The 13,099-nt window shown below is 33.9% G+C and overlaps 1 protein-coding gene and 1 long non-coding RNA gene across 3 annotated transcripts in view; one reads left to right on the top strand and one right to left on the bottom strand.

Annotated features, from left to right (window-relative positions):
• The window catches only part of LOC134726021 (uncharacterized), an 82,179-nt gene that overhangs the window by 36,004 nt on the left and 33,076 nt on the right, over positions 1-13,099 (bottom strand). For both annotated transcript variants that reach the window (XM_063590380.1, XM_063590381.1), the window contains exons 10-12: positions 7,522-7,710; positions 5,032-5,080; positions 552-651 (exon numbers count right to left, since the gene is read on the bottom strand). In XM_063590380.1, coding sequence (XP_063446450.1) covers positions 552-651; positions 5,032-5,080; positions 7,522-7,710 — 338 coding nt within the window. The remainder of the gene's footprint in view (positions 1-551; positions 652-5,031; positions 5,081-7,521; positions 7,711-13,099) is intronic.
• Positions 8,907-9,959, top strand: LOC134726020 (uncharacterized). Its single transcript, XR_010108619.1, has 2 exons — positions 8,907-9,186; positions 9,341-9,959. It is a non-coding gene; the product is annotated as an uncharacterized LOC134726020 (long non-coding RNA).

Below are 13,099 nucleotides of genomic sequence, written 5' to 3'. Positions count from 1 at the left end.
GCTGAACTAAATTCTAACAATATGGGGTATGGGGAGTTGTCCGTATGCACATCAAACTCATGGCAAATTATTTAATTTGTTGATTGTGGCCATTATCCGTTAGAAGAAGTGATAGAAGAACAGAAACTGATCTGCCACTGTCGTGACTGTGGCCACCCAGCTAAGGACAAAATTAGTTATTCTTTTCAAAATCATCAATCCTTAACACTTTGAAAAGATTTGTAGATTCAGAAAAGAAATAAAAACTCTTGACCAATCAGAATCAATAATTTTGCATGTTACCTTACTACACTTGATATTTTCTATGTTACCTGACTAAACTACTGTGGATTCATTAATATTCGTTGGATACCAATTTTCGTGGAATTCGTGGGTACTGGTGAACCACGAATTCAAATGCACAACGAATAGCATATTTTGAATAGGTTTTGTATACAGTGATTGCTAAAACCACAAAATCAAATATCCACGAATATGCAAGTTTTCGGCAATCCACGAAAATTGATATCCACGAAAATAAATGATTCCACAGTATATATTTTCTATGTTACCTGACTAGATCTGTTAAATCTGCTAAGTTGATATTTTCTTCCTGGACTCTATCTTCATACTTGGACAGAATATTACTGGACAGAGCTTTCTGTAATTGACCTACATATATAAAATAAGGTCATGAAAGGAATAAATCAAATAAGAATTAGAGAAATATATTCATTGGTTCAATATTTACCTGCAATTTGACACCATATATTTTGTCTATGGCAGAATTATCATTAAAACAGAAGGTCTATTTCAAAATGATTTTTACATGATTTGCATATTAGGGGATCATGTTGATATAATTGGTTGATAGGTCTTCCAGTAGTGGTTCTTGACATAAGATTTTTTGATAGACGACATTGGAGGAACTACTTTTTGTAACCATTGTGAACAAGATGACAGCAACTTTGAAATATTGTTTTTCTGTGTGTTCATCGTTAAAATGTTAAATTCAACATTAAAAAAATAAATTCATTTCCAATATTATAAGACATTATTGTAGTTTATTTTCTTTTAATATAGGATTGCAATTTTCATACTGATACAATACATATTTTGTTGCCATAACCAGAAAAAAAATTCATGCACCAGGCCTATTCAACAATTTATTTGTGATAAAGGTTAGGAGTGGGGAAATAATTTTTTTTTTTTTTAATTATTATAAAGATTAAATGCCATTTTAAAGGAATTTATTGGTGTGTAAACTGGACCAACTCGCTAACATATCCTTAAAGTCCTTTTATTTGTTTGAGAGTGAATTGGTCAATTTTATACAACAATAATTTCCTTTCAAAAGGCTTTTAATGATCTTTAATCCTTTATGATTTTTTTAATATGAGAAGAATTACAATTGGCCATTTGAATATCCTTGTCAAATTTGAAAATATACCATTCTAGTGCATTTAGAAATAAATGTAGAATAAAATGGGTTATTGATGCATGGTGTTTATCCAGATGCAGATAAAATGATGTATTTTCAAGTCCAAGGACCGTAACTCTGCAAACAATTATTAGACCAAAAACAAAATTTGAACTTGATGTATTTATAACTTGTCTGACATGAAAAAACTATCCACCAGTTATCAATCAATATCTTCAAGCATGATGAAAAGGGTAATCAATATAACATTAGATAGGAATAATAGTTTTCTTAAATTAGATATAATGTAATACAATGTTTATCTATTTTCAAATTATTGTCATATATAATTAATAGTTCCAAATATTTTTTTTCTTTTATTCGACACAAACTAATATGGATTTGTAACTTACCTATAAAATGTCAACAAATTCTATTTACACAATGTACATGATGTAATGTAATGAAATAAATACCTTAATAAAAATAGATTATTTTCACTCCATAACAAAATCATAAATATAACATCATGAAAATTAGCATGTAGTTAATACCAAATAAAAAACAAACCTGCCACAAAATTATTTAAATAATTTACCAAAGAATATTTAAATTAACATAATACTCTTAACATTAGATATGTAACCATAACTCTGGACTTAATTATCAGACCTGAACAAAATTCAAACTTTATCTATAACTTGTCAAGATATGGAAAACTGACTTGCCGGATTGACAGATGAACAGACAGACGAACTGACATTCAGTGAGCAAATATAAAGTCCCCTTCAACGACTAAAATTGAGTACCCACTGTACGCCAATCCCAACAATAACCACTATGGAATCACAGATCAAAACATATACTCAAAGCATTAAGGCAGATAATGCATATTTTATCAAGGTTTTAAATAGTAACGCACATGACCACCAAAGGTCATGAGTCTTTCATGAGTCAGCAGTGGTACAAATTTACAATGATTGCAGTTCTTCTAGTTGATCATAATTGTTCGTATTAGTTGATTGTTAGTAGTTCAAGTTGACTTTAGTACGAGCTTGTAAAAGTATGAATGGACTTGCTACCCTGGAAAGAAAACTCGAGTTTGTGTTGTACAGTACAAAAGTTATGAGACACAAATCAGACAAATGTTTACTACTACAGGGATCAATGGTGAGGTCTGACTGACATGTCTATAGTAAATGTAAATGACTCCTACCTTCATCCCCAAGTCCATGATGTCTAAGTTTGGAATAAAATGACAGGTGTAAGGGTCTAGCAAAGTGATATGCATATGTGTCGCCTATGAGATTGACCTTGTATGTCATTCAATCTTTTTTGAAATGACAAACAGGAATGAATATGGTTTAGGCGTTGGTATCTCAATCTTTTACAAGTTCTCAAAACACAACCAAGAGGGTGTGGGGTGACCCTAGGGACTACCCCTATTTTTCATTTGATTTTTTATATTGTCCATATATGAATATATATGCTTTATGGGTGGGTTCTTGGCCATTATCAAGTTTTCAAACAGGAGGGGGTGGGGGACCCTAGTGACTTCTCCTATATTTCATTTGATTTGTTATATTGTCTAATACATGAATATATATGGTTAAGGGATAGGGAACTTGACTGTTACCAAGTGTTGGTAATTTTTGTCTCTTGTGGATAGTTGTCTTATTGGCAATCTTACCACATCTTTTTTTTATATAAGAAACTCAGTCCAGCTATTTTAACTGACCTATCGAGATTGTGAAGAAAAAATACCCCTTGAAATTACAGTAATATGTTTAACTTGAAAAGCATTTAACATGCATTACCAACATTTATCACTGATAAAAAAAATTATGCTGTTACCAGGAACATATATATATTGTTAGATAAACTGTTCCCAGCTGTCACAATGTATTGGATTTTCACATTAAAATTGGTGTACAAAATATTTTCTGATTTTTCTTTCTTTTACATATGTCTTTTGGTTTTCAATTCTAGTGTTTATATTTATTTACCATGCATAGATGTATTTCGTCACCTGTCTGGATTTTTTAGTCGATAGCCAAATCCGGGATTACCCTTATTCACTTCCGGAATCGGATCCGATATTGTAATCTCCCAGCAGCCATTTTGGTTTCAATGTTGTTTTGACCTCTTGTTTTTGACAGATAGTGAGATACAATTTTACTCAGGATTTACACATCATTTTACGTTGTGACTACAATCCCCTTCCCTTTCATGAATTTGACCTACCGAATTAGACTATTTACCGGATATGTAATCACATAAGCAACATGACGGGTGCCGCATGTGGAGCAGGATCTGCTTACCCTTCCGGAGCACCTGATATCACCCCTAGTTTTTGGTGGGGTTCCTGTTGTTTATTCTTTAGTTTTCTAGGTTGTGTCGTGTGTACTATTGTTTTTCTGTTTGTCTTTTTCATTTTTAGCCATGGCGTTGTCAGTTTGTTTTAGATTTACGAGTTTGACTGTCCCTTTGGTATCTTTCGTCCCTCTTTTATCGGCAATTTTATGTATGAAGCTAACAGTATAACAAATTGAACATGGCTGTCATGAATAGTAATGATGAAAATAAGTTTGAGATGGTTTATTAGGAAACTTTGGTAAAAATGTTTGCAAAATTATTTTTTTATATAATTCTTTCAAGGTCCCTTGGGCATGTTGTGCGTAGCTAGTAACCAAGTAGAAAGTCCGACTGCAAAAGTTGAAGGTCGCATACCTCGGACCACCGCGAATTTGAACCCCAGCGTCCAAATTGAAAAGATACGAAAATTTCGTCTTCTTTTTTAAAATTAAAAATTGCCGCCAACAGCGTGATCAGTTGAACTTATATACGTAGTTGACTACTTATTGACGACATACAATATTCCTACGACTTTTGCAATTTGGGAAATCTTAACTACTTGTCCTTAGAGATTTTCGGCGATTAGATATTTCATACATTTGTTCTTTGACATCTTAGCCAAAAGCTCAGAGGATAATAAACTACATAAGGCTTCCTTATGTGCTCTACTTCCTATGTGCAACTTCAAAACTTTTGGGAAAATCGACGATCATTTAAGGTTTTTCTGGTCATATTTTTTATAATCCAGAATGAAATGTATAAAAAAAACTGTCCAATAAGTTACAAATAATATAGTAGCCAGCTAGATGGTAACAATGGCACGTATTTCAGCATTTATTGGGTAGCACACAAATCCAGGATGCTCTCATAAGGCAGCTTAACTGCCTAAAAAATCAAATGAAATCTTTCTACTGCCAATCCTGGATCATCTATTGATGTTGTGTTAGACATGAAAATTGGTAAAACAGTTATTTGTATTCATATACGACGAAAGGATGGATCGAAGAACATTAACATGACATTAGTATATATATAATGTACCATATAATTACCTCTTCCCACAGGTGTTTAAAATTCATAGCTTCAGTACTATATTTTCACTGGACCAACAAACCCCTTTAAGTCTTCATGCAGTAAAGGTTTATGAGCTATGAGAAATACGAAAAACAGAGAAAGATTTGCTTGTGACAAATTCAAAAAAAGTTGCAGACAAATGTAAACTAGCTATTGTTGAGTTATACATTAAATATTATATTGTGATTATTCATGTAACTTACTCATGGGGTAGGAAGCATCACAACCATCTGTCATACACAGTAAATCAGCCTGTAAATACAAATTATGTTCATTAAATATACAACTTCATTTAAAACTGTTGACACAGGGATATATTTTGAACAGTATGAGAAAATGTTGAAATTGAAAAGTCAATTTTAATATTTCATGTACTAGTATAATTGAGGGATCAAGGCCAAAATATCTCCTTGGCATTTATAGGTGTCAATGATAAAACTAATCCTTACTACCTAAGATAACTGACATACCATCAGTGGTTCCTCTTTAACTAACCTATTACAAACTCAATAGTTGATGCTGTGGAATGTGGAAACAACACGACTCACTTCCCAGATTTTGACAAGGCAGGACAAATAAATAGGGAATGTGTCCATACCACACCGATGATGCACCCACTAGCATGACTAGCAGTTCATGTAATAAAGGGTCATAACTCAAGAACTGCAAAAGTGACGCTACCCAAATTTGAACTTGATCTGAGTTTTGTGGTAATAAACATTTTAACACATTTAGTTGAGGCAAACTTAAGTTAGAGAAAGAAAACGAAAAATTCAGTGATGTTTTCATTTGTAAAGGGGCATAACTTTAGAATGGTAAAAGTAATGCCAACAAATTTCATACTTGACCTGTGTTTTGTGGTAATAAGCATCGGAATAAGTTTCATGACATTTGGATGAGGCAAACTGAAGTTATCAATGGAAACTAATTTTAGGACATACAGATGTACAGACACGGATAAAATTTAATGCCCCTTTCGCTACGGTTAGGGCATAACAATGTCAATCTTTCTAAAGGTATTCTTGGATTTTTTTTTATTTCACCATGTATCACAACTATTTAGTTCGGGTTCTTTTTTTTCATTAAGTCGGAAAATCTTATTGCAGAAAGGTTATTAACTTGAGACTTCCTATTCAAATGAAGAAATTCGGTCTGATGAACCACTGGAGATGCGGTGAAAGCGCTAACAGAAACAATGTTCGATTTATGATGTGATTTTTTGTGTTTTTTACTTTTAAATTATATTTTCTGTACCAAGTATATACAGTTAACTCTCGTTGTCTCGAACTCGGTTGACTCGAAATTTCGGATGAGGCGAAGTTTTCACGTGGTCCCGAACTTTATTCCATACAAAAGTATGTAATTCGACTCCTGATGAGTCGAAATTGGATGAGTCGAAATTTCAAAGCATTCAAAATAATTTTTTTATCTCGAACTAATACACATATGTCAAAACATGACCTCCGGGATTTAAATGGATTGAAGAGTTAATCTGACAATACACGTGTAATTAAATTTACAGTCACTGACCACTGTATTGATTTATGACATGCTATTTCCATGAGTGTTTACCTAAGATTATCTTTTATAGAATTTTTATAGATAATTAGTGAGACATTGTTAAAGTTCATGAAAAAGTCTTTAAAATGTTTACAAAACAATTAATTTGTGATTTACGCTAATGAGCTTGGGTGTGTATAAAGTGAGGATTATGGCTTCCGTTGATGATCACCTAAAAACTACTCAAACGGCGTCTTTAATCTTGTTATATTATCTTTTAAAAAGAAAGAGTGAGATAAAACAAAATGAATAGAAATCAAAATTTTCTTAAATCTCTTCTATCCGAGAATGAACAATTTTGTCAGCTATAACCGACCTGAATAACAAAACTATCGATTGGAAGTTACTCTCTTGGAAAAGCCATAGGATTTTTTTTAATTGATTCGAGACAATCGAATAAGTAAAAATAATGTCATAATAATAAAAGACTGTGACATGCAAATACATCGATCTGAAACTAGAATATCGATCTTCTTGTCATATTCACCCGGATTTATTTTAGCGTTACCAAGCTAAGCAAGAGTTGTGTCCCTTAGATTGTCGAACTTCCGGTGTTCGTTTGAGTCGAACTACGTGTATCTCGAAATATTTCTCTGGTCCGGCTGACTTCGACATAACGAGAGTCGACTGTATATATATATCGGAGAAAGAAATCAGCAATTTAAAATTCAAAACAAGATTAAGACACAATGTCTCTATTGTACTCTACATCATGATTAAATGGATGTTGAAAGTATAACTTTAAAAAAAAAATGGTTATACAAGTACCACATATATAAAACAAGAATGTGGCAAAATAAAAATACATGGAAAAAAATACCCACACTACCATTTTCTAAGTTCAGTGGACCCTGAGTCTGGGGACAAGTCTCTTGGCATTAAAATTAGAAAGATTGTATTATAGGGAACATGTGAACTAAGTTTCAAGTTGATTGGACTATCAAAAACTACCTTTACCAAACACTTTAATCTAATGTAACAGACGGACAAAAAATGGAAGCATTGACTGAAAAACATAATGCCTTTAAGTGGGGCATAAAAATATCATTATCAATGATACACTTAATTGAGGTCAAGTTCAAATGAACCCTGTCAGACAAACATGTACACCTTTCAAGTCAAAGGTTACATACCTTCCCGTGTCCAAATACAGACTCCTTGGCATATCTTTCAAGACACTCCTGGCAAAACAGGTGCCCCTCATAACACTGAATCATCATCTCAAATGCCACTTCACCATAGCAACAACCACACTCTATCAGCTGACCACTCTCCTCATACTCATGTTCGTTAACACTGACTGCCATTATATGATCCTGTTCCTATAAAATAAAATTAACACTGACTGCCATTATATGATCCTGTTCCTATAAAATAACATTAACACTGACTGCCATTATATGATCCTGTTCCTATAAATAACATTAACACTGACTGCCATAATATGATCCTGTTCCTATAAATAACATTAACACTGACTGCCATTATATAATCCTGTTCCTATAAAGTAACATTAACACTGACTGCCATTATATGATCCTGTTCCTATAAAATAACATTAACACTGACTGCCATAATATGATCCTGTTCCTATAAAATAACATTAACACTGACTGCCATTATATGATCCTGTTCCTATAAAATAACATTAACACTGACTGCCATTATATGATCCTGTTCCTATAAAGTAACATTAACACTGACTGCCATAATATGATCCTGTTCCTATAAAATAACATTAACACTGACTGCCATAATACGATCCTGTTCCTATAAAGTAACATTAACACTGACTGCCATTATATGATCCTGTTCATATAAAGTAACATTAACACTGACTGCCATTATATGATCCTGTTCCTATAAAATAACATTAACACTGACTGCCATTATATGATCCTGTTCCTATAATAACATTAACACTGACTGCCATAATATGATCCTGTTCCTATAAAATAACATTAACACTGACTGCCATTATATGATCCTGTTCCTATAAAGAACATTAACACTGACTGCCATAATATGATCCTGTTCCTATAAATAACATTAACACTGACTGCCATAATATGATGCTGTTCCTATAAATAACATTAACACTGACTGCCATTATATGATCCTGTTCCTATAAAATAACATTAACACTGACTGCCATTATATGATCCTGTTCCTATAAAATAACATTAACACTGACTGCCATTATATGATCCTGTTCCTATAAATAACATTAACACTGACTGCCATTATATGATCCTGTTCCTATAAAGTAACATTAACACTGACTGCCATTATATGATCCTGTTCCTATAAATAACATTAACACTGACTGCCATTATATGATCCTGTTCCTATAAATAACATTAACACTGACTGCCATTATATGATCCTGTTCCTATAAAATAACATTAACACTGACTGCCATTATATGATCCTGTTCCTATAAAATAACATTAACACTGACTGCCATTATATGATCCTGTTCCGATAAATAACGTTAACACTGACTTCCTGTAACAAACTTCAGTTAATTATTTATATGATTTATTTTACACCTAGGACTATATTTTATGTTATCTCTTATTTTCACTAACACCGGTAATCTAGTCAAGCAGACCTTGTTTATCACGTGATTACGCACCTATTGAAATTTAACAGGTGAGTCTCAAATCAGTCGGCACATGATCATTGAGAGTAGCACACGTTTGTGCAGTTGGGTTTGTGGTTTAGATAGCAATTTGGACATTATAATTGTCAGGACAGGACATGGATGTCCAAAGGCTAATTGAAACAACACTCAGGTAAGTTATTTTACTTATATTTTATGGTACATTGAGGTCAATTTGCTGTCGAGATGATATTTCTTGCTCGCGGTCCAAATGTACGGATAATTGCCATATTATTCATATTTATAGATAACGTAAGTAATTTTTGGGTTCAATTATTATTTTGCAGGGGTTTTTAGGCCCGGTTTTAGTGTGCGTTGGCACGTTGCTAATTGTCGACTGGTCGGAGATAATGGTGTCGATGAATTAATGGTGTCGGGGTTAAAAATGGTAACAACTCGGTGATATATTGGTTGGAGTTACAACGCATGGAGGCGGTGATAAATTTATAGTCCGTTTCTATTTATTTGGAGCAAAAAGTCCGTAAAATTATATACATTTTTTAGTTGAGAAATCGAGAGGTCCGTGCAGTATTTATGCAGTTTAAAGCAGTTATAGTTTGTTATTCAGCATTATATTTATTCATACAAATTTAGTGTTCTCTTCAATCAATTTAGAAGCAACCAGATATATGTGAAAATTAGTTAATTCGTCCGTTTAATTATAAAGAGAAATTTAAAGGGGAACAACCCAGTTCATCATTTACATCTACAGTACGTACAACGAGGAACGTATCCGGGCAGTGTGCGGAAAGTGTGCAGGCCGAAATTTGTTTGATTTATGTTTATTTCATGACATTTTGTTTTGTTCCGTGTGTGTTTATTTAGTTACATTTGTGTTCTCATTTCATATTACATTTTTTGTTGAATTTACTTTATTTTGTTTTGTTAATTAAATTTATATTTTAATTTGGTTTTGTATGACATTGGCCACCTGACAATTCCCAAAGAACTTACTTCGTTACAATGGTGGCAGCGGTGGGATTGTCACTGTGCCAATTGTTATATTAGAAAATATTGTCAGATAGACAACAGGGATTTTTTTTCTGTTATATATTTTGTTTGAACTTTTATGTTTTATTATTTGTTTACATTATCATTTTATTATTATTTGTATTGTACAGTATGGCAGGAAGTGTATTACCCGCTTGGGTTCCGGAGATGTTAGAGAAGGGTGAAACTTTGGAGACATGTTTAGAAATGTTGAAAAAAATGCAGTCTACTGAGAGAGAAGCTAGGATGGAAGAGAGAGAGATGAGAAAGATAGAGATGGAAAAAGAGGTACGTTTAAAAGAGTTAGAGCTTAGAGAGAAAGAAATGGCTCAAGGTGTTGCACCACCACAGACACATTCAAGTTTGAAGTCGAAACTTCCTAAATTTAAGGAAGGTGAAGACCCAGATGTATTTTTAAGGTCCTTTGAGAAATTGGTGGTTTTGCATAAAATACCCAAGTCTGAGTGGGCCCTTAGATTAGTACCTTTACTTTGTGGGAAAGCTTTAGAGGCATTTTCTAGATTGTCTGAAGAGGACAGTAAAAATTATGATAAAATTAAATCTGCTATTTTATGTAGATACGAGCTTACTGCCGAGGCATACAGGGAGAAGTTCAGAAGTGAACGCCAGTCTTCGGATGAGTCATTTAAGGAATTTTCAGTCAGACTAGTAGGTTTTCTTAGACATTGGTTGGAGCGTGAGTTGATAGGCACTGATTTTGATAGATTTGTTGATTTAGTTACTAGAGAACAGTTAATGGTAAGTTGTAATAAAGAGCTCAAACTTTGGATCAAGGAACAGAAACCGAAAACAATTGATGAGTTGGTAGACAAAGCTGAGGCTTTTCAGCAAGCACATAAAGATGAACAGGTAAGTTCTAAATCAGTTGGGAGAATTGACACCGACCAATCTAAACAACAAGGTAGATATAACCAATCAAAAGGAAGACAACCTGACACTAGGACTTGTTTTATTTGTAAGAACATTGGTCATATAGCTACGCACTGTCCTACAAGGACGAACCGGTCAAAGGAGGATAATTTTAAGCCAGGTAAGTTTGGTTTGTGCATACAGAGTAGACAGGAGTATAGAGTAGATGATTATATTAGTGGTGTGACTGTTAAGTTGCCTGGTGTTTCATGTAATGGCGACAAGGTACAGGTACATGGACTTGATATAGTAGAAGGTAAGATCGATAGTGATAAAATCTCAGTTTTGAGAGATACAGGTTGTTCTACTGTATTTGTTCATAGTAGGTTTACTAACCCAGATTGTCTTACAGGTCAGACTAGAGACATATGTTTAGCAGATGGTTCAGTGAAGCAGTGTCCAGAAGTATGTATTAATATTTCTACTCCTTATATTTCAGGTGATATTATTGCATTGATCTTAGATACACCGTTTGCAGATCTGATTGTTGGAAACTATGTGAACACATCAGTGCCACATAGTGTCGATGGTTTATCAGTGACTAGTGGAGAAGATATTTTTGTTTCAGGTGACTCAGTCCCATGTCATGCAGTTGAGACTCGATCTCGAAAGAAGAAGCAGGATGAAGCAGATATTATGATTGATCAGACGAATGTTCAGCGTAGTAGCGATATACCTATATCTCATTCTATAGATTTTTCAGACGTATGCCATGATTTTAAGATTTGTGATAGGAAGCAGTTGATTGAGTTACAGAAGACAGATGAGACTTTGGATAAGGTAAAATCTTATGTAAGTGATGTGCATGATAACCCAGCATCTTATTTTATATATAATTCAGATTTACTATATAGAGTGTATACTAAGCCAAGTGGTGAAGTTATTCAGCAAATTGTATTACCAAGCAAGTTGAGAGGAACAGTTCTTTCGTTGGGACATGATATTCCGTTGGCAGGTCACCTTGGGAATAAGAAAACAAGAGACAGAATCATGCAGCACTTTTTCTGGCCAGGTATATTTAATGATATTGCCGAATACTGTAGGTCTTGTCCAGATTGTCAGATAGGTACATCGAAGGGTAGAGTACCACATGCTCCATTGATTAGCATACCACCTATGGATGAGCCATTTCAGCGCATTGCTATTGATTTTGTTGGCCCTTTGCCTATGACTGATGACAAAAACCGTTATGTACTTGTTTGCGTCGATTATTCCACTAAATATCCAGAAGCAATTCCTTTAAAAGACCAAGAAGCTTCTACAGTCGCTAATGCTCTTATAAGTTTATTTTCTAGAGTTGGAATACCCAGGGAGCTGTTGACAGACCAAGGCAGTAACTTTATGTCAGAGCTGATGGTTGAGGTATGTAGACTATTAAAGATAAGTAAGTTACGCACTAGTCCTTATCATGCTATGTGTAATGGACTCTGTGAAAAGTTTAACGGTGTACTGAAGAAAATGTTGAAGGCATATGCACGACAGACACCAAAAACATGGGATGCATATATCCCCTACTTATTATTTGCATATCGGGAGGTACCAAATGAGAGTACTGGTTTCTCACCGTTTGAATTGTTATATGGCAGGCACATTAGAGGACCTCTAGCAGTACTTAAAGAAGAGTGGGAAGAGCCTAGTACATGTCAAAACTCTGTGTTGAGTTATTTATTAGACACTAGAGAAAAGTTGAGAACAATGGCTGAGTACGCCATTGAAAATGAAACAAAAGCGAAACAAAGACTGAAGTTTTATTATGATAGAAAAGCTAGAGACAGAAAGATTGAAGTTGGTCAAAAGGTGCTTATATTATTGCCTACACATACATCAAAGCTGTTAGCGAGTTGGAAAGGACCATTTATAGTGACTGATAAAGTTAGTCCTGTTGACTATAAGGTCAAGGTTAGAGGAAAAGACAAAGTATTTCATGTAAATATGTTGAAGTTATGGCATGAGCGGGTAGATAATGATCTTGATAATAATGTCACAACAGATATTGCTGCGTGCTTAAATGTAATTTCAGGTCTTAACACAGATGAAGGCACAGATGATAGTGAGATGACTACAGATATAACTCCAGTGTTGAAAAGCAAAGAAAATGTAGATGACGTTACGATCTCACCAGAATT

Source organism: Mytilus trossulus, chromosome 7 (assembly GCF_036588685.1).
Source record: "Mytilus trossulus isolate FHL-02 chromosome 7, PNRI_Mtr1.1.1.hap1, whole genome shotgun sequence".
Lineage (NCBI taxonomy): Eukaryota > Metazoa > Mollusca > Bivalvia > Mytilida > Mytilidae > Mytilus > Mytilus trossulus.
The sequence above is the reverse complement of the archived record's forward strand: the minus strand, read 5'-3'. Positions and strand labels throughout refer to the sequence as shown.